This window comes from Poecilia formosa, unplaced genomic scaffold (assembly GCF_000485575.1).
Source record: "Poecilia formosa unplaced genomic scaffold, Poecilia_formosa-5.1.2 Scaffold468, whole genome shotgun sequence".
NCBI lineage: Eukaryota > Metazoa > Chordata > Actinopteri > Cyprinodontiformes > Poeciliidae > Poecilia > Poecilia formosa.
This window is the reverse complement of record NW_006800407.1, coordinates 2245-29385: the sequence shown is the minus strand read 5'-3', so window position 1 is coordinate 29385 and position 27141 is coordinate 2245. Positions and strand designations below refer to the sequence as shown.

The window sequence follows — 27141 nt, the reverse complement described above, 5'->3', positions numbered from 1 at the left end:
GGTTCACATTTTTTGATAAAAATTTGTAGTTGTTTTTACTAAAAATTTAACTAAAGATAAAAAAAACCCAACAACAATGAGTTGTGTGTTGGGGTGGGAGGGGACTGGGAGATTGTGTCATCAGCAATGCTGCGACTTCTGAACATTGAGATTTGTTGACATTTTGAATCGTTGACCAAGACCCACCCAGTGACGTCTCTGCAGTGAATGAGTGTTTGGTTCCTCTGTTGGACTCGAACACGAAGCCCGGTAGGTCCTCCTTCAGGATGGTGGCCTGCTGTCCATCAGAGTTATGGATGGCGATCTCTCCGTCTTTGAGGCAGGTCAGGGACCAGTTCCCAACTGTCAGCTTGGTGGGGCCGACGACGGACAGGATGGGCTGGCTGGCTGTTACAGGTTTCACCTGGCTCCTCGCCCGCTGCAGCTTCTCCAGGAACTCGCTACGAGACTCTGCAGGATGAGGGAGGTGAGCGATTAAACAAACCACAAATTGAGTGACTGAGTGACATAAAAGCAGATCCAAAGTACCTGAGCTGTCAGAGCCCCCCTCCGGACTCCCACTAGAGTACATGGTGGCAAGTTTCCCGTCCAAGATGAATCGGAACCAGCCATTGGAACCATTAGAGAGCTCCAGGGCAGCAGCATCCGACCATATGTAGAGACAGTCTCTGCCTCGAATGATTGACCAGTCCCTCCAGTGGTACGGCTTCCCCTGCTGGACTTCCTTAGCGTCTTCCTGAACCTCATCCTCCTGCAGGGAAAACCCTTACAGTTTACCAATTCAAACAGTGTACGGGGCTTCCCTCAGTGTATCGTAAGTCTGGCAGGCCTCCAGGCTTGCCCCCCTACCAAGCGTTGTTTGTTTATTTTAAAGAGGTTTTTGATAAACCAGTAACAATAACTGCGTTTCTATTGATCATATAATTGTGCGATTTGCAGTTTCGAAAATAAATTTGCTTGGAAACACACCAAGTTTTTTAATACAAGTTTTTGTATTAAAACTTTTTTTTATTTTAATTTAGAAAAAAATTTAAATAAAAAAAGTTTTAATACAAAAAAAAACATACTAGTGCCCCTGCCACCGGGATTATCAGGTTTTCATATTACTGACCAGATCTAAAGACACTAACATTTGCAAAGCATTCAAGGATCAATTATTTCAAAAATAAACAAAGGGGGTGGGAGTGATGTTTCAATTGGATGGCAGCACTGGTTTCTGGGTCTACCTTCTCAGGTTTTGCTTCATCTTCATTCTCATCATCAGATGCAGGGCCAGCCAGAGTTGACACCTTGTTGATGACCCCCAGTCGAGCAAGTTGGTCGAGAAAAACATCTCCACCTTTGTCCACAAGATCCCTGATGATCTGCAGAGCCAGGAGGTGACCGTCGTCGTCGTCCTGACAAACACCAAACAGCTCAATCCAGAAACATTACATGAGTGTCTAATAAGACTGAATTTCACATGTCTGGGAGTTATGCATGCTACATATTTTACATAAAAGTGTAGAAAAAAAAAACCTGTTCTCCCATTATGATCAAGCATTAATATATGTATCAATGTCAGACGATGTCCAATTAATATTAAGAGACAATGAAATAAGTGAACCCATCAAATTTAAACTTCCTAACAGGTGAGAACAGATTAACCGACTGCAGACTTCTTGGGTTTTTTTTTTAATGCGTCTTAATATGTAAACACATTTATTGCTTTAATTCCTGGTTAATAATCAATATGCAGTATTAGATTACATAAGAATATTTGGAGTTTAATTCCCAAAGACAACTAGTAAAAGCCACTTTAACAGTTTGCAGCTCAGGGGTCCTTCTCAGAAAAAAATCTTGTAATACATTAACGTTAATTTCCAGTCGAGTTGGTTAAAGGACACTACATTGCTTATGGTCAATGTAGTGCACCATGCTTCAGGTGGGATACATGGACTACTGTTCCATAATAAATGATGATTTAAATATTTATATATAATTGAGCAGCCCTACAGCTTAGATTAATTTATTTTGTCTGTGCGTCTTTCAGAGAAACAATTAGATTTATCAGACAGAAAGTTGATACGTTATTCATTTGCTGCTCTGTTTTCTGCAGCCTGAGTTCAGCAGCTTAAGGTGAGTGTCTGCTGTTTACAAGGGCTGAGCCCCTGTAATCCCTGCTCTCCTGTAGCTTACCTCCTGGTCAAGGACAGTGGCAGTGATCTCCACCAGGACTGTGGGCAGGTTGTGTCCCGTCTCGCTCTCACACACCTCCCTCAGCAGAACTTCACTGCTGTAGTGAACCATCTTTCGGATCAGAGCCAGACTTGCTTTCCTAAAAACCACAAAATAAATAAATATATATATATATATATATATTTTTTTTTTTCTTCATTTTATTCATTTTGACCAGTTGGAAGCTCTTTCACATGAGTTTGTTTGTGAAAAATAAAGATACAAGCCATTGGAGTTCTGATCCAAGTTGAGGTTTACTTTAATTTTGCATGGTCAGCAACAACTACCAGAACTATGTTTAGTTTTTTAACTTAAGGTTACAAAAATCAGTGGATGCACAGTGGAAGTGTGGATGAGTTTACCTAATAGAAGGCAGCATGGTTTGCTGAAAGGTTTGTGCAAAAACAGGCAGAAGTCTCTTAAGGTAGTAGGGAGCCATTTCTGGATCTCCTTTGGGTTCAGTGCTCTCCTCTTCCTCCTTACTTGCATCCTTCTTCCTCTTGTCATCAGCCTTGTTCATCGGACACATCCAGTCCCCTGGAAGAGAAACATCTAAGAGTCCGTTAACATGTCCCAGTTTGTTATGTTTCTCAGAAAATGATCTACTTCAATCATACACATATTAAAGTTTTTCAAGGGGCAGTATTATGTAGTTTCCAGGCACATTGTGCCATTTTATAGCACTATGAAGTCTATGTGTTACCTTCAGTTGTTAGAAAAATGCTGTTTATATCAAATATGACTTAAAAGAAAACTGACAATGCTTTACCAGCTATGCTCTGAGAAGTAGCTCAGCAGAGCTGCTAATTACTATTAGCAGCTGCTCAGTGAGGCAGAAACTTGGAAACTGCAGTTCTGAGGAGGAGCTATGCCTCAAAGGCGGAGCTAGGTCCACCCAGGCGTTTTGCACAGCTGAATGGTTGCCATGGAGATTAAAGGATTTCTCAAACATCCATGAAAGAGTCATGGGAACACTCCAGGTATGAGTTTGATGAGGAAATTACATTGTAACATTATGAACATCTCAAAAGGATCAATTTTACGTAATACTGTCCCTTTACAGACGCTGCTGCTGAGCACCACTTCAATATTTCATCTAAAAGCTGGTTTATGGGTTGAACTTACCAGGTGACTGCAGTATAGCCACCACTTCACTGTGTCCCCTCTCTCTGGCTTTGTCCAGGGGGGTCTTTCCATCCTCATCCCTCAGGTCTGGGTTGGCTCCGTGACGCAGCAAAGTCTGACATGAGACAAACCCACAGGATCACACTGACACGCCTCCACACTTCAGTTTCACTGACATGGTTTCTTTTCACTGTGCCTCTGTTTACCTTGGCTACCTGTGGCCGCCCGAAGCATGCAGCATAGTGTAACGAGGATGACCTTTGACCTCTGTTGACATCTGCACCCCTCTCACATAAAAACTCCACCTGGAACGACAAGCACAGAGCTGCTCAGCATGTTTGCAAAAACCATGTCTGATGGAAAACTTTAGCTTGTGTTTGTGTTTCTTTACCATTTCCTGTGTGCCGAAAGCTGAAGCCCAGTTGAGCAGCGTCTGTCCAACATCGTCCATGAAGTTGACCTCAAAAGCTGAGAGAGCACATTTCATTATAACTGGTCAAACTTGGCTGCAGAACCAAGTCCACAGGTCTTTAAAAAAAGGTAAAGCCATTTTTTGTAGAGCTTTACATTTCTATATTCTCTGACACTTCTTTATTTAGTCGATTGTTGAAATAACGTCAACTAATTTAGTTCAATTATTTAAAGAAAAGCTCTAAAAAAGGCCATTTGCTGAAAGAAAACAGACCACTAATTAAACCAAAACTGTACATAAGAAACACATTTTGCTGTTAATATTAAGCAAAATAGAAAATATAAACTCCTCTGCCTTCTCCTTGTGGTCTTACTGCCATCTGTAGAAATACACTCACCCAGACACAACCAATCAGAGACGGGAGGAGGGTTTCAGTGCTGTCAATCAACCTCGTGTACCTGCTGCTCGTTCCCTCCCCCTTGCTCTGTGTTGCGCTGGTTCACCACAACAGAGCCTGCCAGGAACGCTAAAGCTAGTTAGCATGACCACCAAAGATGGCAGATCAACTGTGTTCCTGTAACAGTTAAGTTGCTTCTCCACTATTTCCACAACTACAGCAAAATGGCAGCGTGTCTACGAACTTGATTGTCACCGCTGAGACCCTCCTCCTGGCTCTGATTAGTTATTTCTGACCAAGCGGTGTATTTCTGCAGATGGCAGTAGAAGCACTAGCAGGAGGTGGAGGAGCTCTGTCTTTTCACAGATTAGCTGTCTCATGTTATACTGTAACAACATAGTGACAGTTTTAGCAAATGTGGAAAAAAACAAACAAACAAAAAAAACAAAACATTTTTACAACAGTTAAAAAGTACAGCTTTAATGCCAGAATGTTGGTGATTGGTTAGTAGCCTGGTAACCAACCTGGATAATGAACAACATGAAAGCAGGCTCACCTCCCGTATCGATGGCATCGATCAGAGCGTCGGTGTCCTTGCTGCGGATACAGTCAATGAGCTGTCGGTGGGATCGCTCTCCAGAGCTGTCCAGACGTCGCAGTCCCGGGATCCGGCCTGCTGATCCTGCTGTGGACTTTGGCAACGCCTTCCTTCCTTCAAACAGGAGCACCAGCAGGAGGTCCACCAGCCGCATGGTATCGAGCACACACCTCTCATCTCCTCCCAGCGCAGACTCCATTGAGTCAGGCAGAGCCGACCGCAACAAGTCCTGAACACGGGATGGAGGTTAGCATGAGCACACACAAACCTGTTCTCCTCCTCTATACAAGCATGAGAGAAATGGTGTGGACCTACATGTGTGACCAGTGGAGAGCCCCTACACAGTGTGGATAGGAGGCTGACGATGGTCGACACCTGGTTGCTCAGTTTGGAGTCAGCGGCGGAGGGGGTCGCGCCTGTGGAAGGCCGACCCGGTTTACAGGATGAGGAAGAGCCCGACACGGTGCCACCGGCGGCCGCCATGCGGGACAGCAGCTCCTCCGTCAGGCCGTGTTTAGCTAAAGGAGCCGGGTCCACTCCTCTTCGAGTGAACCGATCAGCCAGCGAGGCGAAGCAGCGCAGAGCTCCATCTGAAACCTGCAGGAAACACCAAGTTCAAGATTATACCATCCAAAACCTTACCTCAAGGTTTCATTAACAACCGCCTGCCGTGTAGTGACCTGGTGGTCCTCGTGTTTGAGGAGGCTGGACAAGGACTCAACGCAAGTCTCCAGAGAGGAGTCTTGAGGCTCCATCTTGCTGCACAGGCGGGACACCACGGCCATGGCGGAGTGGAGGGTGTCCTTGTGGACCAGGTGGCCGCTGTCTCTGATGAAGCTGAGAACGCAGTTCAGACCACCAGCCTCAAAGACAGCACCAGACTCTCTGGTACAGATCAACTCCAACACCTGCACACAGGCACATGGGTTCAAAGACATGGACGTCAAACAGTTTGTCAGGAAACAATTTCTCACAACTGAAGAATGGAAACCCTCAATTAGACATTTTTTAACTTAAATGTTCTCCATGATTCCACCCAGAGTGGGTTGCATTCCACAGAGGAAGGGACCACTTCCTCAGTCTTATAACACCCATTAGTACTATACAGTTCCTGTTGTAAAATTGAACTTGTATTAACCAACTAGTTTTTGATGTGACCTTAGTGGAACAGATTTAGGTCTTTGCTGCACTTCTGCATCTCTGTAAAGGTTTCCAGAAATGTTTTAAGTGCATTTTTGCACCATGTGGTTTAAACATGGAGGTTGACACACTGCTTGTAAAATGTACTGGATATTTTTTTTTCATGTAAGACATTTTAAGGCCCTAATTTTAAATATGTGAACTTAAGACTTTTTAAGGATGTGCATTCTTACTTCTCCAGATAAAATCTCACCGACTATAACTGGAGTGCACTTTGACACAAAATGTCAAAGAACTGTACAGACTGTACTTCGACAGTGTCTAGTGTCTATTGAACAGTCACTTTTGAAAAAATGTCCTCACAATTCATCACTCCAGTACACTAGCTAATCGCTAATCTTAGAAGTAGGCTGAAAAACGTATCACAGTAGAAGTGTTTCATATCAGTCGATATCGATAAATAATGATTCATTTTTCATTTCAAATATCTGAAATACAGCCACACTGGTGGCATTTCAAGTTTTCTCTCCACGCCGTTGGTTTTTATTTTTAGGCAGTTGTGAGACTGCCTAAAAATAAGGTAGCGCAATGTACCCAACAGGTTGTTGCTAGGTAACCAAAGAATGAGTGAGTTAGTTGATGCCACCAGTCTTGCTTAGCTAGCCATAAGAAGTTGAGCAGCTAAAACCTTTTCTCTGTCCATGTCTCCCAGAATGCTGTTCAGTTCTGGGTCAGAGTTCATAAATATTCTATATATTGAATATTCTAGCAGACTGATGTTGATCACGTCTATTGTCACCCAGCCCTCTGTGGCGTTCTACCTTCACACACTGCTCCGCCAGGTCTCTGCTGGTCCTGTTGTTGAGTTCCACCACCACCAGGCGGTTACACAGAGCCTTGATGGCTCCGTCCACGCCCACAATCCTTCGGGTGCACTCTGCCGACACGTCCAGGTAGTAGGTGATGGCGCGGGCCGTCACCTCCAGCACGTTGTCTGGCGCGCTCTCGTCCAGGAAGATCTTACAGAGTGCTGGTAGGAACGTCCGAGGAGGACATCTAACGGACGGAAAGGCAGAGGGGACGCTCTGAGCCACCAGCTCACACACATGTGATGGAATGCAAATGTCTGGGTTTTAACGCCTTACGTCTCAAAGCAGCGGTCCACGTTGTCCGACATCAGCAGCAGCATGCACAGCTGTTCCAGGGCGATGAGCTGCATGTCCCGCTCATCGCCCTGACCCATCTGCAGCCACTCCAGCAAAGTGTCTGGGTCCACATCTGCCATGATGGCTAGCCTGAAGAAAGAGCAACACACAATCTCCTCTATATGAAAAAGTAGGTCGGGTCATTTTTGGTGGTATGATGATTGACTTTAAAACAGAAATCAACAAAATGTCTTAATGCAGAACTCTAAATGAATTGGGTTCCTTTTTTTTAGCCATAGATGTGTCCTGAAACTAGAAATAGAAGTTTTAGAGAAATCAGATTCATTTTGATGTTAGTTCCTTCAACCATTGTCTTCCAAACAAAATAAATAAATAAATAAATAAATGTATAAAAAAAAAACAAAAAACAAATCTGAGGTCTCACCTGACTCCCCTGTTGGCTGCCCTGTCCGGCTCAGTGCCCAATCACAGCTCTCAGGTGTGAGGCTGCTTGTTACTCATTCAATCAACTCAATGGAAGGAGACTGGAACATGTGTGTGTAGCTGCTTCCTTCGTCTAAATGAGCTTTATGGAACAGGATCTCTGCAAACAGCAGCAAGAAGTTAAGAGGCTTGATGAACATCATTTTCTAAACGTTTTTCTTCAGATTTCAAGCACGTTTATGCTGACATATTTGTAATTTATTAATTTAAAGAAGAAATGCACCAACATGAAAATATGGGTTGAGAACTATGTTTACATTTCCTTTGCCTTTTGACACGAGTTGTTAATATCTGTCCCGTTTTTTATTTATTAATCAGACTGATACCAATATACTGTGCATCCCTAATTTAAAGAGCATCTTTTTACTTTAAACAACACTATAACCTTATGTTATGCGTTTCTTCACAACCCCAGCAAAAAGGTGCAGAAATCGACTAAGTAGAATGCAACAGTTTGTTTCTCCAGTGACTGGACACATTAGGCCATGCCAGGAAGAGAAGCCAGCTAGGAACCAGTAACTAGGGAGTATATAAACAATGGCTTTAGTGATCGAATGTGCTGACTGGGCAATGTGAAGTGGTAGGAGGATTTTAAAAATGTTTATTTGTGTGACTGGCCAAAAAATATTCCCAGTCAGAATTTCCGAGCTCCAGGCTGGTCGTCTCTACCAAGAATCCCATCTTGCATGGGAAATCTGGAAAGTTCCAAGTCAGAGGACCCTGGACCACCAGAGGTCCCACTTCAATATGGCTACCATGTTGCAACAGCTGCAGAGTGCTTCCCCTTCGCTTGTGACAATGAGTGTGTTTTTAATTTGCAACTAGAGCGTGCTCAGCTTGGCTGTGTGACTATTCAGAGATCCGAGTTCAGCTTCAAGGCAAACTGAAAGCAGCAAAACAACATCAGTAAATCCAAAGTTATAGCAAAAACAAAAACAAAACCTGAGACCACATTTCTCTGATTTTAGCTTCTCTTCCTTAGCATCCACTCTAAACCTAACAGAAAATGAGAGCATTTTGTTCTGTTAGCTCGTTGTGTGCCAGACACCTTGTTAAATTTTCAATTAAATTTGGTAATGGTTTATTTATCCCACATATCAATGAAATGTCGTAACTTATATCATTTATGCTCCTTAAAGTATGGTGCAATGCAGCTAAGTTCTGGAAGTTTCTCCGGTAGCAGTCAGTCTTGCAATAAATGTGAAGAGGCCTCTGACTGAAGACTGTTTACTGTATAACAATTTTATGACAGCCATGATGCGCAAACACAGCTTAATGTCCAGGCAGCAGATATATTCCACAGTAACATATCCTAGATGACACCATCGGTTGTTGTCAAGCTCTGCTAATCCACCTCATTTGCTTTTGTCGATTCTCTTTAAACCTCTGCTTAGCCCTGAGACTGAGATTAAAACTTTCCTTTTTTACATAGCTCATAGTTGCAGAGGTGTAGTTTTTCCTGAACCATCTCAGTATTTCTGATTCATTTGCAAATAGAGGACAAATTAATCAGACTTTTCACAGCCTGCTATGCCTACTCCACCAACTCAGAGTGCTCACTGTAAATATTGCTATTAAATCTATACTTTCTCTCTATTGTTTATTTTCATAGAAAGCATGGCAAACCCAGCACCTCTGTGTATGTCTGTGTTTCACCAATCAGGCGGCTCCTCACTCTGCTGGAGGCTTTGACCTGCTGCTCTCCCTGTCTTCCTGTGTTTTCTCAGGAAGCATGATTGCATTAAACAACGACTTGAGGCGATCTGTTGGTTTCTTTACAGAGACAACTGTTTACTAGATGGTATTATGTGATCTACTGCAATCCATCATTAAATATACCCAATTGTCTTGTGGTTGAACCTAACTGCATTGCACATGGACACCTGGAGAGAAAACTGAACACATTTGTCTTGATATTAGCTTAGTTACCATATAAACAAGATCAATTATCTAACTGAATACAAAGACGAAAGTTGATTTTAGATATTATGATTGTAAATTGGAAAAGATTTCCACGGCAGCGTGATCTTCCCAACTGTATTATTTCTGCTAAAAACGAAGCACTACACTGCTAGCACTATGACACACAGCTACTAAGAGTAGTAAGTATCAAGCCAGATAAACTTAAGTATTTGCCAACCAATTCACCTAAAAATACTTTATGTGTACATTACGTAGCTTCATCTACGATTTCGAGAGTAACTTCGAACTTACCAAGTGTTAAAAAGACGAACATAGTCACTTTATGCGCATTTTAACAGGGAGGCGCAGCCATATTTGACAAAGCTAACGGAGCATAATTACCCTGATTATTTTTTTAGGACATATCCAAAAGTTAGCGTTAGGCATAAATTAATTGTTAACAAATCCCATTTGATACATTGTTGAAATAAACAGGCCTCCCAAAGGCATTTCGTAAACTAACTCCAGAGCTTTCAGTACAGTTACATGTTAGCCAGTGTTATCAGGTTAGCATTCAGTAGCATAACGCTGCTAATCTGTATCACGGTATGTCAATTACGGCTTTCAATATTACATCTGTCCAACATCAATCCCGATAATTATTGGCCACAGAAAGACGTAAGCATGTGTGAGTTTCTCGCCATTAAACTATAATGGCGAGAAATTGACCTACTCAAATAGGTCAGCAACACCCCGCGGCCTAACATTCCACTTGCAAGCCGCGGGTCTCGAGTTCCAGGAGAGCTCTGAGGCCGCACCGCAGCAGCGGGCACTCACCATAAGCGACACGGGCCCAAGCTCCTTATCAGCTTCGGGGCGAAGTTTTTCTTCGTCAAAAGAAGCGACACCCAGCTTTGTGAATATCAAGCTATTCCACACAGATAATGACGTTCGGATCCGTTATAATCACCGATGTCAGGGGTGAAATCAAGAAGCTCCCATTCCTACTCAAGCGGGTCACAAAACAGAGTGACGGGGTGCGCTTAGCTGACCCGACTGAACGCAATAGCCGAGTTAAGTCTGTGGTGTTCAGTGTCACGGTAGAGCTCGGAAATATCAAATTTCAGCGTTCTGTGCCACGGCAGAGCTCGGAAATACAATTTTTAAATGTCGCCTATCAAACCAATTCTACTAAAGTTATGACCTTGGCCACTGTATCTCAAGTTATATTGTTAATAACGGGAACGATGTGGCATGCTTTGTTTGTTTCCTACTGATTTTAAAACACAAAACGACAAAATTTAAACCATATGCTTTAGATCATAAAAACATAAAACATAGTTGGATTTGTATTTTAAAACAATAATCTTATTTTCTATTACTGGTTTCATGAGTAATGGAAACAGATAATGACGTTTACTGGTGTCATGAGAGGCTGCACAGTGGTGCAGTTGGTAGCACTGTTGCCTTGCAGCAAGAAGGTTTGGGGATCAATTCCCAGCCTGGGGTCTTTCTGCATGGAGTTTGCATGTTCTCCCTGTGCATGTGTGAGTTTTCTCCAGGTACTCCAGCTTCCTCCCACAGTCCAAAAACATGACTGTCAAGTTGTGTGTGTGTGTGTGTGTGTGCATGGTTGTTTGTCTCTCTGTATTGCCCTGCAACAGACTGGCAACCCTGGACAGGTTGCCAGTCCAGACTCACCCAGAACGTTAGCTGGAGATAGGCACCATCAACTCTCCCAACCCCAGTAAGTGACAAGGGTGTACAGAAAATGGATGGATGGTTTCATGACAACATCCACTTTCTAAGCAGGCCCTGTAGCATTGGGGGGCATTGCCCACCCACAGAGTCAGCCATGACACGCCCCCCCGGACTGGAAGCTATTTGATTTTTACCTTAGAGTGACCAACTTTCTGTTATTCCTATCCTTCACTTTTTTCAGTCGTTACAATTGCTTAATCAATTGTTAACATGTCGTAACGTGTTTTTCCGAGCCGCCTTTAAACTCAACATGAGTTCTAAAATTCTCGTGCGGGTGTGTTTTACCTGTGCGGCAGCGACGTAAAGTTGCGGCACGCTGGAATGTGTTAGAGTCATGGCAGCAAACCAACAAAGGCAAATACGTTTTTCCCCCCAAAACTAACCAAATGAGTTAAGTAATGTTTTTAGGTGCTGGTAATGTTAGCTAAATAATTACCAAGAAGTCACCTAAAGCTTGTTAACAAGAGTAGGCTGCTGATATTGTTTATATCTATGTTCAAAAGTGGATTGTACTGGTTACGTTTACTTGAGTAATTTTCTGGGGGAAAAATTACTTTTAAGAGTAGTTTTACTGAACTGTATTATTTTTTCTTTTGAGTAATATTTCTTCTTTTACTTGAGTATATTGATTTTACATTCAAAGAAATAGACTTAATAAATTTAAAATCTTAGATTTCTGTAACATATGAGCTGTCTATGCAAATTTGAGCATAAGTACTCAACATTAACATGTCATTGTTTGAATCTTTAATTTTTATCCATTAAAAATCAATCAAACAAATTTCATTTGTATAGCACATTTCAGCAACAAGGCATTTCAAAGTGCTTTACATCATAAAAAAACACGTCATGCAATATAGAATCAACAATCAAAACATTACATTAAGTCAAGTGCCATTGTTAAGTTCTTAATTGATTATGCTTCAATAGCAACTATATGGGTGAGGTTTTAGTCTAGATTTAAAGGTGTTTCAGCAGTTTTACAGTTTTCTGGAAGTTTGCTCCAGATTTATGGTGCATAGAAGCTGAATCCTGCTTCGCCTCGTTTGGTTCTGGTTCTGAATCCAGAGCAGAACCAGAACCAGAAGACCTGAGAAGTCTGGAATGTTGATACAACAACTGCAGATCTTTAATGTTTTCTGGTGATAAGCCGTTGAGTGATGTAATATCTTTCTTAAAGTTTATTCTTTGAGCTACAAGGAGCCAGTGTAGTAACTTTGGAACTGGTGCGATGAGCTCTATCTTCCTAGTCTTTGTGAGAACATGAGCGTTCTGGATCAGCTGCAGCTGTCTGATTGATTTGTTAGTCAGACCTGTAAAGAGACTGTTGCAGTAATCAAAGTGACTAAAGATAAACTCATGGATGAGTTTCTCTAGATCTCGCTGAGACATTAGTCTTCTGCAGATGATGGAAGGCCGACTTTGTAACTGTCTTCATGTGGCTCTGAAGGTTCAGTTCAGAGTTCATCATTACTCCCAGGTTTTGGTTCCTGATCGCTGGTTTTAGTTGTAATAACTGAAGCTGTGCACTGACTCCAGATCATTCCTCTTTAGGTCCAAGTAAAGTAAACTGGTACGGCTGCAATAAGGCCTCATTCAGAAAGGCTGCACTTTGAGTCAGAAGATCTGCTAGCAATAGGCAGTCTAAAAGAGTTAAGAGTTAATCTGTTTATAATTAGCTTTTTTCTCATTCCGAATTGTTTCTGAACTGTTCGTGCTGTGTGCTGCTGGAGCCTCTCTCCCCTCCTCCTCCCTCCCGGAGCTCATAGCTTTCGTCAGCAGCATTCATAGCGTTCTCCACTAGGTTTAAATTAGGGTTTTTGGCAACAACAACAACAAATACAGCTTAAAGTTAATATCAATGTTGGTTGGTTGGGGGTGTTGAGCTGTTGTATGGGGTAAACTGGTGGTGGGAAATCTTCCTTCCAGAGGACGGTGGGTAACTGGCTGCCATGGTAACTGGGCTCTGGGCTGAACCCGTACTGATCCTGTGCTTCGCTGTGGACCTACCTAAGTGTCCAGCATATGACCACTCTGTGGGGGTGCATCATTTGGTGCATATTGCCCTGTGCTTCTCTTGGGAAAATAGGTTCCTATTTCACATATGTGACCTGTAAAATTTGTTATGGCCTGGCTCAAAAATCATAACGAATAAGAAAAAGCAACACATAGAAAATACTTAAAGGCTTTCCTCTTGGCAGGTTCAGCCTCAGCATCTCTCTCCTATGAATATGTCCAAACTATCTCAGTCATTTAGAATATTGATTGGAAGGAAGAAGTGTGGTAAAAGGTACTGATGGTGCATGAGGGTGACATGTACATGTAATGCATGCTTCCTATGAATCATAACTAAAGAAGTAAAACATTTATTCAACCTATCTTTGTATAGGTTGGATAAATTTCTTCAAAATAAATATTTCTGCAGGTATCTTTCTATTTACCAAGGTTGCTAGGGGTCAAACCAGTGACGACCGGTTTTCCCACCTGTACTGAAGTCCTGAAATGATAAGGAGAACATAAATTGGTGACATCTGAGATTTAAATGTATTTTTTTTTCTGTCCAGTTCCCTGAGATGATAACATGCAAGACATGGGTATCTATAGCAAACATTCTGGAAGTGACCAATCTAAAGTTCTTGTGAGAGATCCTGCTGTTCTAGTTTACTGATCAATCTGTAGTTACAATCATGAGAACAAGATTCAAAAGATTATCTGCACCAGGAAAACAACGTAATGTAGAATTTCTGATAAGTCAAATAGCCAGAATTATGCAGGAACCTTTGATGACAAAAAGCAAAAGAAAGCAAGAGTTTTCTCTGCAGGCTGCCAAGTGGCGTTTCTCTTAAGAGTGGAGGTGTGTGCATAAATTTCAACATTTGTGCATCAGAGAAATTACAGTATTCAGAGAATATACATTTAAGTTTATAAATTATTGTTGTTTTCTATTATCAGTGCACCCCTAAAAAAGTAAAGCACAAATAAATCACCGAAAACCTAAAATCATGCAGCATTATCATTGAGTGTATAGACTTCTGATTAGAACTGCATGCTCAAGTTTACTAGAAAAAAGTAAATTATTTACGCAAAACTCAGATTAATCTCTGAGTTTTTTTCTGGCAATTTTTTTGATATTTCAAACTCAGAAATATCCAAGCTTTTTCTAGAAAATTTCTGATAATCTAAAAATTTCTGAGTTTTTCCTCTAACAAAATTTCAACTTTTCAAAATTCCTTTTCTGGAATTTCCTTTCGTTTCTTACATTAATCTCAGTGTTTTTGATCGAAATTTGCTCCTCCTTCTTCTATCTACAACGGGCCTAATACGTCGTCGCAATATTATGCGAAATATATAAATTATTATTTTTTTAAATAGTTCATCACGCGCTCATTTTTTGCTTCCCAAAAAGTCGTTTTAATAGGGATTTGTATAAATAGACACAAGGGGGCAGCAATTTCCTTCCCGGTGCTTTTTCTCTTCTGTCTGATGAGTGTAGAAGAAGAAGACGTTTCTCACGTTCTGTTTGTATTCAGTAGCAACTGGCTAGGCTAAGCTAACCGGGTTGATAGCTGTCCGCAGAGATGTTCGGGTGTTTGGTGGCCGGTAGGTTGGTCCAGACTGACGCGGTACAGGTCGCCTCTGATAAATTCGTCTTTAATTTGGCGGATTTTGAGAATGTGAACCACGTGGTAGTGTTCATGCTGGGGACCGTGCCTTTCCCCGCAGGAATGGGAGGAGCCGTATACTTCTCCTTCCCGGACCCGGGCAGTGGCGCTCCTGTGTGGCAGTTGCTCGGCTTCATCACCAACGACAAGCCCAGCGCGATCTTCAAGATCTCTGGCCTGAAGGCTGGGGAGGGCGGGGCGCACCCTTTCGGCTTGATGGCCTCCGTGTCGCCGTCCGTGGCCCAGGTCGGCGTGTCCGTTGAAGCTCTGGATCAGCTGGCTCAGCAGATCCCAGTGTCCAGCGCCGCGGTGTCCACTGTGGACACGTTCATGCAGTTCACCCAGAAAATGCTGGACAGCCTCTACAACTTCGCCTCCTCGTTCGCTCTGTCCCAGGCGCAGATGACGCCGAACCCCACGGAGACCTTCATCCCCTCCAGCTGCATCCTCAAATGGTATGAGAACTTCCAGAGGAGGATGGCGCAGAACCCGAACTTCTGGAAAAACTGAACTAACAAACCAGAACCCGGTGCAACACTAAGCCACAGTGCCTATGTGGGAACAGTCTTCTGCCGTCAGACCGGACACGCTTCGTGTCCCACAGTGGAGATGTCAGACTCTCTGTGACTGTCAGTCTGTGGATGGAAGCCAGTGGAAACTCGGAGTGCCTGACTCTGTCTGAACACCTTTCATCCTGTCATCATTAACTTGTTCACATTCACTCCACTGATTGACCAACCCAAGTGATTCCTAAATAAAACCCGATCTGCCCTAAAACTCACTATGTATTCAGTTCATCCTATGAGAGGGAAGTGTGCCCTTACTGACCTCCTCATAGCTAAAGTAATGTTATAGCTGACAGCAATGGGGATTTTTTTAAATTTTTTTTACATTTCAACATTTGAAAATTCCAATTTTTAAATTTGAAATTTGCTGAGATGGTAGTTGTCTAGTAGACTGTCACTGTCTAAGCCACAAAATGATATTGCTGAAGAAAACTGGATGTTCAGGGTGCTGTATCCAAGCAGCTTAACAGAAAGCTAAGTGGAAGGATAAAGTGTGGTAGAAGATGCTCACAAGCAACACGGATAACAGCCCATTTAAACATAAAAAAATTAATTCAAATTCACAAGTCTGTGGTCTGTAGCTTTATTCAGAACATAAAGCCCCGGGCAGCCTATGGTGATGTCTGACAGTCCTTTAAGTTTGATGCTTTAATGCAAAGGTGCATTAAAAGTCCATTAAAAGTTCCAACTTTGCATGAAAGTGTCATTATTTACACAATAATGTAAAGTTGGGACTTTTAATGGACTTTGGTCATTATTTACTGAATGACCCTTCATGACAACAGCCATAAATATTGATAAAGACTCATTCATGTTCATTACAGTGTAATGTCAGTCTTTTGCACATGAAGTTTCCATCCATCCATCCATCCATCCATCCATCCATCCATTTTCTTTACACCCTTGTCCCTTAGTGGGGTCAGGAAGGGTCACATGAAGTTTCGATTTTATTATTATTGGTATTGTAGTTACATAATACATACTTCAACACAGTTTCCAGTTTGAAGTGTAATGATGAATAACCCTTTAGTGGGAACACACCCAGACTGGCTGACTTTCAGGATGAGTCATGGAGTTTGGCTCTAAACTAGATGGATTCCTTACTGACAGAGTCTGTTTGTTTTCCCCATTTTGCTCCAAGGGATCACCCTGCAACACAGTGAGAGAGTTTCAAAGCAGTTCAGACTTCACAAACCCTCCAAATCAGTAAAAATAATAAAGTGCATCGATATGTTAGAGTTTGGTCTGTTAAAGAAATACAAAACAGCCTCACGGTGCATCAAGTGACTGAAAAAATAATTAAAATGAGAAATGTAAAAAAAGAAACAACTTAATACATAAATCACATGAGACCAGATATAACAGCGTATGAGATGGCAGATATGATATCATACCCTGTGAAAACATGCTGGTGCAAATTAATTGGCTGAAAACTAATTTGGTCTCATTTCCAAACTTCACAAAACAAACCTGGTATCTCAACATTCAAAGTAACATACTAACTGTGACATCTTTCTATCATTTTTACTGGTTATTTGTTTTATTTTTTATTTGTATATTTTACTGTTATGTTGTTTGATCAGTTATTGGTTTTCACTATTCTTTCATTTATTTACTTAGCTTAGTTGAGTGTTATTGGCTTAGTGAGTTTGTTGATTAAAATATTTTAACTGGAAGTTTCAATTATTTTGGTTAATAAGCGTTTAAATTTTGGAGATATGCTTTGTATTTTTTCTATAAGTTTGAGAACACTAATGTTGAAATGAATCTTTGATTTATTGTTATTTAGTATCTAAGCCTTATCAGGCAGGTATTCATAAACAGTAGCCAAGAGTGAAAACTATGTGGATATTACTTTCTGATAATCACGCAGCAACCTGGCTTACTAATATTGTTCTAAATTATTACTTTGTTAAAAATTGCCTTGGCTTTTTGTAAGTTCACAGCCAAAGTAAACCTACCATTTCCTACCACTGAATCGTAGGCAAATTCTCTCTGACAGAATGTGGCCAACATTCAGGTTTGTTTGCCACATTTCTCACACAAGCCTTTTGAGCTCCACCCTCAAATTATGCCTGGGACTCTGTTTTGGGTTAGTGATGGCTGGAACAGAACATGAACTCTGTTGTGCTGGGGGAGGAAGGGGGCGGCTCTGTGAGGCAGAAGCTTGGAAGCTGCAGCTCCAGGGAGGAGCTGCTCCTCAAAGGCAGAGCTAGGTCCAACCAGCCTTTTTGCTGGTTGGACCTAGCTGAATGGTTGGCATGGAGATTAAAGGATCCCTCAAACATGCATGAAAGAATCACGGCAACACTCCAGGTATGTTTTGATGAGGGAATAACATTATAATATGATATAAAGCTCATAAAAGTGGGTTTTAAATATTACTGGTCCTTTAAACTTTGATATACTATATAGTAGTAATTGTTGCAAACTAATAGCTTTCATTATTGTAGAACACAATATTTCAAATGAATGTATCAATCTGGGCAGATTAAGTCATAGAAGCAAAATCTGATTTTCTCACGTAACGAAACTATAAAACAACAAGGTTCAATAAAAAGGATAAAACATGAGAATCTGCTCTATAAGCACAAACATTTTGAAGATTTAGTTCTTCATTTCCACTTCCTTGTTCTGACATGTAAATCCACTTTAGTTGTTTGATTTTTTTTTTTCTTTTTACTCTGGAGTGAAATTGCAACTTCATTTAAATACAGCATTCAGGACACCAGACTTGGACATCTTTGCTTCGGACTCCACTTCATACTTGCTTTGACTTGACACGAGACAAAAAGGGGAAAACATGAAACGGCAGTTTTTCTAGAACTCCAACCAGAAACATCTGAGCTCTCACTCTAGAACAGTTCAGTTACAGATGCCAAGGGTACGGCTGAAAGTGGCTGCTAGCAAAGAGCTCTGGGATCACTTCTGAGAATTCCTGCAGAGGAAAAGATGTGAGTCATGAGAAGTGTTAAGGGTGGGTCGGAATCTTAGAATGCTCTTTGGTTCACATGGCAACGCATTTCCAGACAGAACAAAGTCCAATTCTTCAAACAAAAGTGCACAAAAGAACAAAAGTTTGCACAGCAGCACTGAGCAACACACCCAAGAAAATAATAATCAGGTTCCAACTTATGTTGTGAGGTTTGTCATTCATTTATCCTAAAATTTGTATTTATTTTTATTTTTTTCCCCCAACAGGTTTTAAAAATCACGAGAACAAGTAATCAGTAGGACACAGAAAAACATGTGCATACATAACCAAGAAGAAAATACTTTGTTTACTACTACTTTTCTGTTTGAAAAGAAGTAGGAAGATGTGAAGACTTATTTAATCCTACTGCTTATCTCAACTTAATGAAATATAAGTTAGTAGCAGGGGCTCTGCCAGGAATCTTGGGTCCCATGACAAAAAATTTAATTGGGCCCCCCCTGCGCAGCTACTGTTACAATTTCTTGAGTCTATCTCCATATTTATTAAACTTGCCGCCATGTTATGACGGTTTGCTATGAGACAGATAATCTGTGAAAAAAATCAATCTCCTCTACCTCCTCTCTGAACTACTATTGTTAGCTAAAGTAATGCGCCGTTCTGACCAAAAACAACCAATCAGAACCAGGAGGACGGTCTTGGTGTTGTTAATCATCCTCATTCACTCACTGCTAAATGTGCTAATGGTGGAGAAACAATTTATTGTTATAGGAAAACTTTATCTGCCGTCGTTGGTAGCTATGCTAACTAAACTGAGCATTCAGTTTGAATCCACATAGCTCTGTGCTATGCTAGCTACAGCACAGCACAGAGCAAGGGGGAGGGAGGATGAGCAGCCACAGGAGATTGTGATTGACAGTTCTAAAACCCACCTCCTGCTTCTGATCAGTTGTTTCTAGATAGCACTGGAAGAAGGCAGAGGAAATAATGTTTTCACAAATTATCTCTCATGCTACACTGTCACAGCTCAATGACAGTTTTAGCAAATATGTTAAAAAAAAATATATTTTTTAAAAATAAGTTACATACTGCAGCTTTAATTTCACTTAGGAGAAGACGGGTCAGGAGGGACGTGGCAACATATATGTGTAATTTAAATGCAAGCCAAGGTAAAACTGTGTGGACTGACTACAGTCCAGACAGGAGGCTGTTTTTTTATTATCATTTTATAAAGATTGTTTGAATTTCTGTCAGGAACAAATATAGTGGTTTGTTGTGTAATTCTAGAAAGAGCAAAGACACAGAGAATTTCCTATGGATTCCCTGGGACGATGCTAACTAGGTTGTAATTGAACACAGTGTTGCTCAGTTTTTACACTGGGGCAGGGGGAGGAAGAGGGTTTATGCTGGTATGGTGGTTAGAGCTGTTGTTGACTGACTCATCTGTGGTTAAGTGTGGTAAGAGGTACAGGCACAAGTTAAATATATGAATATCTTTGTATTTCTTTTCCTTAATTCATTAAATGCTACATTGGCAAACAGTAGTCTGTAGCTAAGCTATATGCTGAATGGTTGTTAATCTCACACAGTCTACTCACCTCTCTTGGAGAAAAACTGTTACAAATTCACACTCTTGTCTTTTTCTTTCTCTTATCTCTCTATTTTTTTTGAAAACTTGACTTCATTATTTTTCTAGACAGCATAGTAACTTACACAGTCATTCTTGTCTTGTACTGACTGCTGCTGAAAACGTCACCGTCAAGTGGGCCAAGCAGGAACGAACCATTTCATGCAGATACAGGGGGGAGTTCAGTGTAAATATAGATGTGTGCTTTTTGGTCTGGGAGGGGTAACATTAAATTTTTACTGCTAAAAAGAATTTTTTAAAAACCCACAATAACAGTAATTGACAGGGCGCCGATTTTATTTTAATTTCTGTTTTTTTTTGTTTTGATTGTTTTTTGTGGAAGGCCCCCTATTGTCAAGGCCCCTTAGAATTGCCCCCGATACCGCGCCCCTGGTTACTAGTACTAAAATTCATCTGAACCCATTTTCCTTTGATGGACAAAAAAACAAAAACAAACAAACAAAAAAACTTGTATTCTAGAGATGAAGGTGAAGCACAAATCAAACATTTTTTAGGTTTGGGTTAGCTGTAGCATAAACAAATGGCTGTTATGGTTTAGTTACAGTAACACGTCTCAGCAGGAAAACAGGGCGTGGCTCTGCACTTAAATTCACTCTCATGTTCTACAGCCTGACAGTGAGCCGTTCTCCAGCAAACAGGTACGTCTCTTTTCCGTTTCTTACACTCATGATTGACTCTTTCTAAAAAGAGCAAGCAGTTCTACTAAAACGTCCCTGCACAGATTTGAACTGACTCAGAGATCGACAACATTAAACTTGTGAATCGTTTCATTGAGATGTCCTGAGGCAATTTTACTCTTTACTGTAGAGAAAAAGCACAGAAACAGGAAACACTTTCATTTTGAGTTTCAAGGAAGCTGATACTATGGATTTGAAAGAAGTCTGTGAATAAAACTCCGTGTGTACAGAAATAAGTCAGGTATACACAGTAACCAGTGTACACAGATAGACATGCAAATATACAGGGAAGTGGACTGTAACCACACCCAGATCCACAGATAGAGGCCAGGAAAGGAATTTACTGAGAAAGCCAACCATTAGCTGCTGAATGAACATCTGACAGAAATGTGAGTTTTAGTGCTATGGTATTACTCGAGACACTTATGTACTTAGTACATAAAACAAACATGACTGAAATTGAGTTCACAGAATGTTTATTGTCATATCGTTTTAGAAGTGAAAACAACAACATTAGTTTGTTGGGAGGGGCTGAAAAGAACCAAAGCAAGACTTCATGCAAACAATAGCTTCCACTTCTGTGGATCTATGTGAGGATATTGGCATTGGCTGATAAATCCAGAAGTTAAAGAGAACAACATTTTAAATGAAATTACAAATGTGAAACTTCAAACTTTAATAATGGATTACTGATCATAGACATATCTTCTACCCACTGTCACCACATGTCCCAGAAATACTTGGGGTGAAGGATTACATCAGAGAGAAGATGTTATGCAATCTGTGGCTTTCCCTGGCGTGACACATGTTAGAGTTTAAAACACATTTTAAACTGATTTGAATTAAACCTGTTCAAATATCCTCACTTTTACATTTTGCATTCATATTCATTTTTAAAAAATATTTCCAGATTAATAGTAAATAGAAAAATGTTTGGTTTTTTTCTCACGTGTTGTTTATTTGCTGCTTCCAGTTGGACTTCAGTTCACAGAAGAGCATGATGGATGTAAGTCTGATTTACTTATTGGTATGATTAACAGAATTTTTGTGTTTATTGTTTTCTTTCCATGTGAATTTGATTAAAACGGAACAGATCCAACATGGAAGTAAAAGTAAAGTCTTTTATTTCAGACATGAAAAGTAAATATGATTTTAAAAGAGCCAGGGGTGGAGGAGTTAACACACCCAAGTGAAGGATTTAACAGCTCCCCTTACCACTCAAAACAGAATCTGGAAATGATCATACAGTTTGATCAAGCATAAGATTAACTCTGGTCCAAACATTAGCTTCATGGTCAACTGATCATCTACAGCTTGATTAGATTTCTCAAAATTGTTTCCCCATTTCTTGAAGTCTAGTCATGTTGTCCCAACCTTCTTCTATTTTATGTTCCTAAATAAAACATTTCAAGCTGACTTCTGAACTAATGCGCCTCATGTGATTTTCCTCAGTAGTATCTTCCAACAGAGCTGTTGCTGGCTCAGTAACAAAGTGGTTCTTATAGCAAACTGTTATTTTTATCTGTCCTTAATAGCATGTTGGCAAAAACGGGCAAAATCCATGTCATGCATATATAAACACCTATTAAAGAGATGTTATTGGTATGTATTGGAACAGATGCAGGAATATCTCAAATCATAACATCTGTCCGTCTGTCTGTCCATCCGTCCACCCATCCGTCCATTTTCTGTCCACCCTTGTCCCTAGTAAGGTCGGGAGGGGTGCTGGTGTCTATCTCCAGCGAACGTTTTGGGCAAGAGGCGGGGTCACCTGGACAGGTTGCCAGTCTGTCGCAAGTCAAATCATAATATTTTAGGCTCATGTACTTTTACATCAGATCTTATTTATAGATGTTCACTCAAGCATACTTGAATGTTTCTCACAACTGCTTGTCAGGCAGTTCCTGGGAACGTAGCCAAGGGACAGGTAATAATGGCTCCACAATAAAAGTGAACTTTTAAATGTAAGAGATGTTTATTCTAAGTTTGAAGTGCAGAAATACGACATTCTTATGAACTGGCCTAACCCCTTAGCCATGTGTCTTAGGATAATTATTTATTTCTTTTCACTTTCATGTACTACACTTACAGATCAATATGTAATTAGCAGGGTCCAATGAGTGTAGGAGACCCAGTTTTAGTGCTTTGTGAAAAAAAAAATACATATCATTATCCTGGGTTGTTTGGATTTTTATCATTTCCTAGTCAGTTAAGATTTCTGTTCTTTCACTGTAACTGTCTGCCTTTGTGTCTTTTGCAAACCACAACATGACAATATAACTACACTGAACATACAACTGTAATGGTTCAGTTCTGTTTATTTATATAGCACCAGTTCACAACAAATACTGTTATTTATGAAATCCTAGGATGCTGGATCACATTACTATTCGATTCGAACTTTATCTGACAGCTCATCTGTTGACAATAAAGCATCTTGGATTCACCAACAATCAACCTGTTGAAATATTGAAATAATGTGTGATGACCTTGAGTTTAGAGGTGTCTTTACTTTCTCTCTCTTTGCAGCTTTCAGATGCTCTTGGTGACTGGCCCTCTGGCGGCAACAACCAATCAGGAGGTCCTTGGCCTGCCAACCCCACCTGGCCAGGTAGAAGCATTCAACTATTCTTTTGTTGTTTAATGTAGGCGTACATATCTTGCACCTTCTCCTCTGTATTCAATGAACTTCACCCACTGCACTGAGTGACTGCTGGCTGTAACACTATGTCAACACTTGAATTGTCTTTTGGCTAATCTAGACATACCAGTTCCTTGAAGAGAAATAGTTTACAGACCTGTCTCTGGTTTCCACTTGTACCAAATTTTTGGTACAATCTTGGCCAATCCCTCCAAATGCTGAATGGTTTTAATTAGCGAGTGTTGATATGTACAGTAAATAATATGAATAATCACTACAAGAAAGTCCTAAAAATGTTGGGAAAGCCAATGTTTTCAGGAGATTTTAAAGATGTGGAGCCCTTAATACTCACTAAAATAGTGTTTGGGTAATTAAAATCCCCTATGTTCACTCTTCTCAAGGCCCACTAAATATCAACACTGTTCATACTGGTTGCCTCTCATCCAGTTAAGAAGTAACTTTCTTTGCCAAAGTGTTGCTGATTCCTTCCAAAATATTGAAGATTTGATCTAGATTGCTGCTGCCTTTATCTGCTTTTACTCTATGATCATGGAATCTGGAGGGATTGGAACATATAAGCTGGCCACACAGGCTTTCTGACTAGCCTCCATTTGAAGGCAGTCTTTGACCTCTTCGCCAGTCATGACATCACCAGATATTCTCTCTCTTGGATGGGAGCTCTGTTGGTAGATGATGGATGCCAGACTGACACCTTTCAGGTTCAAAAGCAATATTTTGAACCCAACGATAAGCGCTTTAACAAAAATACACCATCTATCTCCTGCCCTCTACTTCTGCTAGACAAAGCCATCTGTTAGTCTCTACAAGGTCCCAGAATGCCACTGGAGTCCGCCATTAAATTCCTGCAAGTCTGTGGTAGAAAACTCACAGATGCCACTGGTTTTTCACCCATGAGGAGAGGGAGCTTCAGGGTCTATTATGGATTAGTTTCTCACCTACTTCAGTCTTCATTTCTGACAATATCTTGTTTTTTCACAACAAAAGATTATTTGAAATATATTTTCAATATGGTGTCTGAGGTCCATAGTCAAAACATAAAAATCCAAGAATATGTATTCATATTAAGAACGACACAGATTTTTCTTTTGTAATTTTCTTGAGATGCATTTTGCCGACAAATATAGCTTTATATAAAAAAGGTGAATGGATCATTAAAAATGAATAATGGCATTTTGACTCAGGTCAGCCAGCAACCAACCCCACCTGGCCTGGTGGGCAACCTGCCCCCAACCCCACCTGGCCTGGTGGGCAGCCTGCCCCCAACCCCACCTGGCCTGGTGGGCAACCTGCCCCCAACCCGATGTGGCCTGGTGGGCAACCTGCCCCCAACCCAATGTGGCCTGGTGGTCAACCTGCCTCCAACCCCGCCTGGCCTGGAGGCCAATCCGGAGGCAATAATATGTGGCCAGGAGGGAACCCAAGTCAACCCACTGCACCTGGTGGATTCCCAAGTGGTCCTGGTTCAAATGGACCTGGACCAGCTATACCAGCCGCACCCTACAAGAATCTTGTAAGAAAACCAAAGAAAATGAGAAATGCATCAAGAAATATGGACAGAAAGGGAGATGTGTTAATTACTTTACTTTTTGACAGGCTGTTCCCTATGAAGAGAGACTGCCAATGGGAATATATGATAAACTACTGATCACCATCAGGGGAACCGTAAAACCCAATGCTGAGAAGTCAGTAACAACACTGAGGGTTTAATCAAACATATTTCTCTACTGACTGTCATATTTGTGTGAAATATAGGATGCTAAACCACAAAAGAAATCACTCTGCTTTTGTGTCCTTGTTGTCAATCAGGTTCACGGTGAACTTGTCTGCAGGCAATGATATTGCCTTTCACTTTAATCCTCGCTTCAATGAAAATGGAAGAAAGGCTCTTGTCAGGAACTCACTCATCGGCGAGAAGTGGGGGAAAGAGGAGAGGGATGTGAATCAGTTTCCCTTTGTCCTGGGTCAGCCGTTTGAGGTCAGACATTTTCTACCGTCTTGGGGAATAAAGGTGTCTGTGAATCTGCTGCATTTTCAGAGTCTAGTTCACTAACATGTTGTTAATGTTATTTTTTTTTGCAGATGAAGATATTGTGCACCAACACAGAGTTCAAGGTGGCTGTTAACAATTCCCACGTTCTTGAATACAAACATCGGCTAACCAACCTGAGATCCATCAACAAACTTGGCATCCTCTTTGATCTCACCCTTTCAGATGTTTGTGTTGAGAACATCTGAGAAGTCTTTGACATTACTGGAGATGTACTATTAAAACAAACAAGCAAAACACCTTTGGAGGTCAACTGCAAATCTATTTGAGATATACTGTGGCTCTGTTGGAAATCTAAAAAGAATCTTAAAAGAATAACATTTCCCTTATCCTACAGAGAACAGTCACAAATTCATGAAAACCAATTTTAGAACAGCTAAGAATCTTTTCTGGGTCTAAGATCTACCAGATCTTTTTAAAACACAGCAAAGGTTGTCTTTGGTGGACCTCCAGATTATCAGCTGATCTACAGCTGAAGATGACTGTTATTTCTACAGAACATTTTTAAAAAGTCTAATAATAATCCCAAGAGATTTGACCCATAGACAATCATCGCCAGGTATTCAGTGGTAATCACAGCAGATTATTCTGCTCTGTCTTTTTTCTAGATAATTTATAAAAGTTCAATCTATTGTCGATCAACAAACATTGACAAGGTTTTAGTTTTAAAAGTAAGTTGACTCATACTGAATAAAATAAATGGCTGTGTTGCTCAGTGTCTGACAGAAGTCCCGTTTTGACTCAATGTGACTCTATGTGTAGTTTCACATTTCTGTTATGAATGGTACATATTTTGAAAGGCGCAAATGTGTTTTTCTCAATAAAATGTAATGGTTTACCTGATTCAATGTTTACTTTATACTTTCTAGGTGAGAAATACAAGTTTTAATTTCACACCAAGAGATTGAAAAGAAAATATTTTTTACAAGGGTTGTAGGTCAAGTTGTTTTGAAAAAGTGTCGTATGGCAGTGCAACAGATTCCTTTGTAAAATCGCCAGTATTTTGCAAATAGCACAGAGTGTCTTGAGTCAGAGGCTCCTTCAGAACTGCTGTAATACAAACAGCTACAGTATATCCTTTATGCCAAGAGCCATTCTATAACAACTAGATGGTATAATAATGTTTAATTTCTCTTTGGAATTAGTAAAGTATTTTTGAACTGAATTGAATTATCTAAGGTGAGGTTGTGGAAGTAGTAAGTTCAGGATTGACATGAAAAAAATCACTCGACCCATGAACAATATTCAACTGTAGAAGTATATACCAGTGTTGACTTACTACAAAGAACCTCTAGTTAAGATTTTGGATCCAGATTATTGTACAAACTTTTTAAAAAATAAAAATTAAGATCATGTGGAAGAAGAAGAGAATTAAGACAAAAAAGGAGGCTAAATTAGAATTTAGTTGTTAAGTTATTTTTGATTGCATTTATAATTGCTCCTAAATGAAATGACATAAAGCCATCAGGTTTCAGAGAAGCCTGATGGTTCTCTGAAATGCACCAAAGTCTGCTAGATTTTGATGCATTTTAAGAGGGTTAGGGTCAGACTTTTATCCAATAGTACCTTTTTACACCACAAAATGGTTGTAACTGAGTGTCAAAGATAACAGACCAATATTTCATTTATTTGTTTTTTACCTTACACTTCCCTTTTAAGTTGTGACGTAAACACGTAGAGCTGCGAGTGTACGTATTTTGGTCGTTTACATTAGAGCTGCTATAAAACCACGAAGGGCGAGCTTTT

At 40.5% G+C, this 27141-nt stretch overlaps 3 protein-coding genes and 2 long non-coding RNA genes across 8 annotated transcripts in view; 3 read left to right on the top strand and 2 right to left on the bottom strand.

Annotated features, from left to right (window-relative positions):
• The window catches only part of hectd1 (HECT domain containing 1), a 31135-nt gene extending 20603 nt beyond the window's left edge, over positions 1-10532 (bottom strand). For 2 of the 3 annotated variants that reach the window (XM_007578125.2, XM_007578126.2), the window contains exons 1-15: positions 10278-10531; positions 7480-7638; positions 7035-7184; positions 6711-6945; positions 5430-5657; positions 5065-5346; positions 4708-4978; positions 3734-3810; positions 3549-3647; positions 3343-3457; positions 2580-2754; positions 2179-2317; positions 1227-1397; positions 529-751; positions 187-450 (exon numbers count right to left, since the gene is read on the bottom strand). In XM_007578125.2, the coding sequence (XP_007578187.1) occupies positions 187-450; positions 529-751; positions 1227-1397; positions 2179-2317; positions 2580-2754; positions 3343-3457; positions 3549-3647; positions 3734-3810; positions 4708-4978; positions 5065-5346; positions 5430-5657; positions 6711-6945; positions 7035-7174 (2419 nt within the window). In that variant the 5' untranslated portion in view covers positions 7175-7184; positions 7480-7638; positions 10278-10531. Of the gene's footprint in view, positions 1-186; positions 451-528; positions 752-1226; positions 1398-2178; positions 2318-2579; positions 2755-3342; positions 3458-3548; positions 3648-3733; positions 3811-4707; positions 4979-5064; positions 5347-5429; positions 5658-6710; positions 6946-7034; positions 7185-7479; positions 7639-10277 lie in introns of all 3 variants that reach the window. The other variant, XM_016664108.1, reaches the window with a different exon arrangement.
• On the top strand, positions 3112-17790 carry LOC107833843 (uncharacterized). The gene is made up of 2 exons (XR_001659616.1): positions 3112-3179; positions 17727-17790. It is a non-coding gene; the product is annotated as an uncharacterized LOC107833843 (long non-coding RNA).
• LOC103156166 (protein Hikeshi-like) lies at positions 14622-15643 on the top strand. Its single transcript, XM_016664114.1, has 2 exons — positions 14622-14801; positions 14925-15643. Exons 1-2 carry the CDS (start codon positions 14780-14782, stop codon positions 15371-15373), a joined length of 471 nt encoding a protein of 156 aa, XP_016519600.1. The 5' UTR covers positions 14622-14779; the 3' UTR covers positions 15374-15643.
• A 2786-nt stretch (positions 17791-20576) lies between the features above and the next one.
• Positions 20577-26238, top strand: LOC103156165 (galectin-5-like). Of its 2 annotated transcripts, XM_016664104.1 has the most exons (8): positions 20577-20647; positions 21660-21692; positions 23216-23297; positions 24530-24559; positions 24626-24858; positions 24942-25030; positions 25155-25323; positions 25428-26238. In XM_016664104.1, the coding sequence occupies exons 2-8, from the start codon at positions 21684-21686 to the stop codon at positions 25581-25583; spliced, it is 768 nt and encodes a 255-aa protein (XP_016519590.1). In that variant the 5' UTR covers positions 20577-20647; positions 21660-21683; the 3' UTR covers positions 25584-26238. The 2 variants fall into 2 exon arrangements, with proteins under 2 accessions (XP_016519590.1, XP_007578185.1); XM_007578123.1 differs by having other exon boundaries at positions 24530-24858.
• On the bottom strand, positions 23811-24703 carry LOC107833840 (uncharacterized). Its single transcript, XR_001659612.1, has 2 exons — positions 24618-24703; positions 23811-24551 (listed from the first exon to the last, which is right to left on the bottom strand). It is a non-coding gene; the product is annotated as an uncharacterized LOC107833840 (long non-coding RNA).
• Positions 26239-27141: the final 903 nt, after the last annotated feature.

What these genes read in the sequence shown, in the direction of transcription:
- LOC103156166 (XM_016664114.1), top strand. Translation starts at nt 14,780, where the DNA reads ATGTTCGGGTGTTTGGTGGCCG. An exon ending in GTTCGGGTGTTTGGTGGCCG is followed by an intron (nt 14,802 to 14,924) that starts GTAGGTTGGTCC and finishes CTTTCCCCGCAG; the next exon opens with GAATGGGAGGAGCCGTATAC.
- LOC103156165 (XM_007578123.1), top strand. An exon ending in CCGCACCCTACAAGAATCTT is followed by an intron (nt 24,859 to 24,941) that starts GTAAGAAAACCA and finishes ACTTTTTGACAG; the next exon opens with GCTGTTCCCTATGAAGAGAG. An exon ending in GTAAAACCCAATGCTGAGAA is followed by an intron (nt 25,031 to 25,154) that starts GTCAGTAACAAC and finishes GTTGTCAATCAG; the next exon opens with GTTCACGGTGAACTTGTCTG.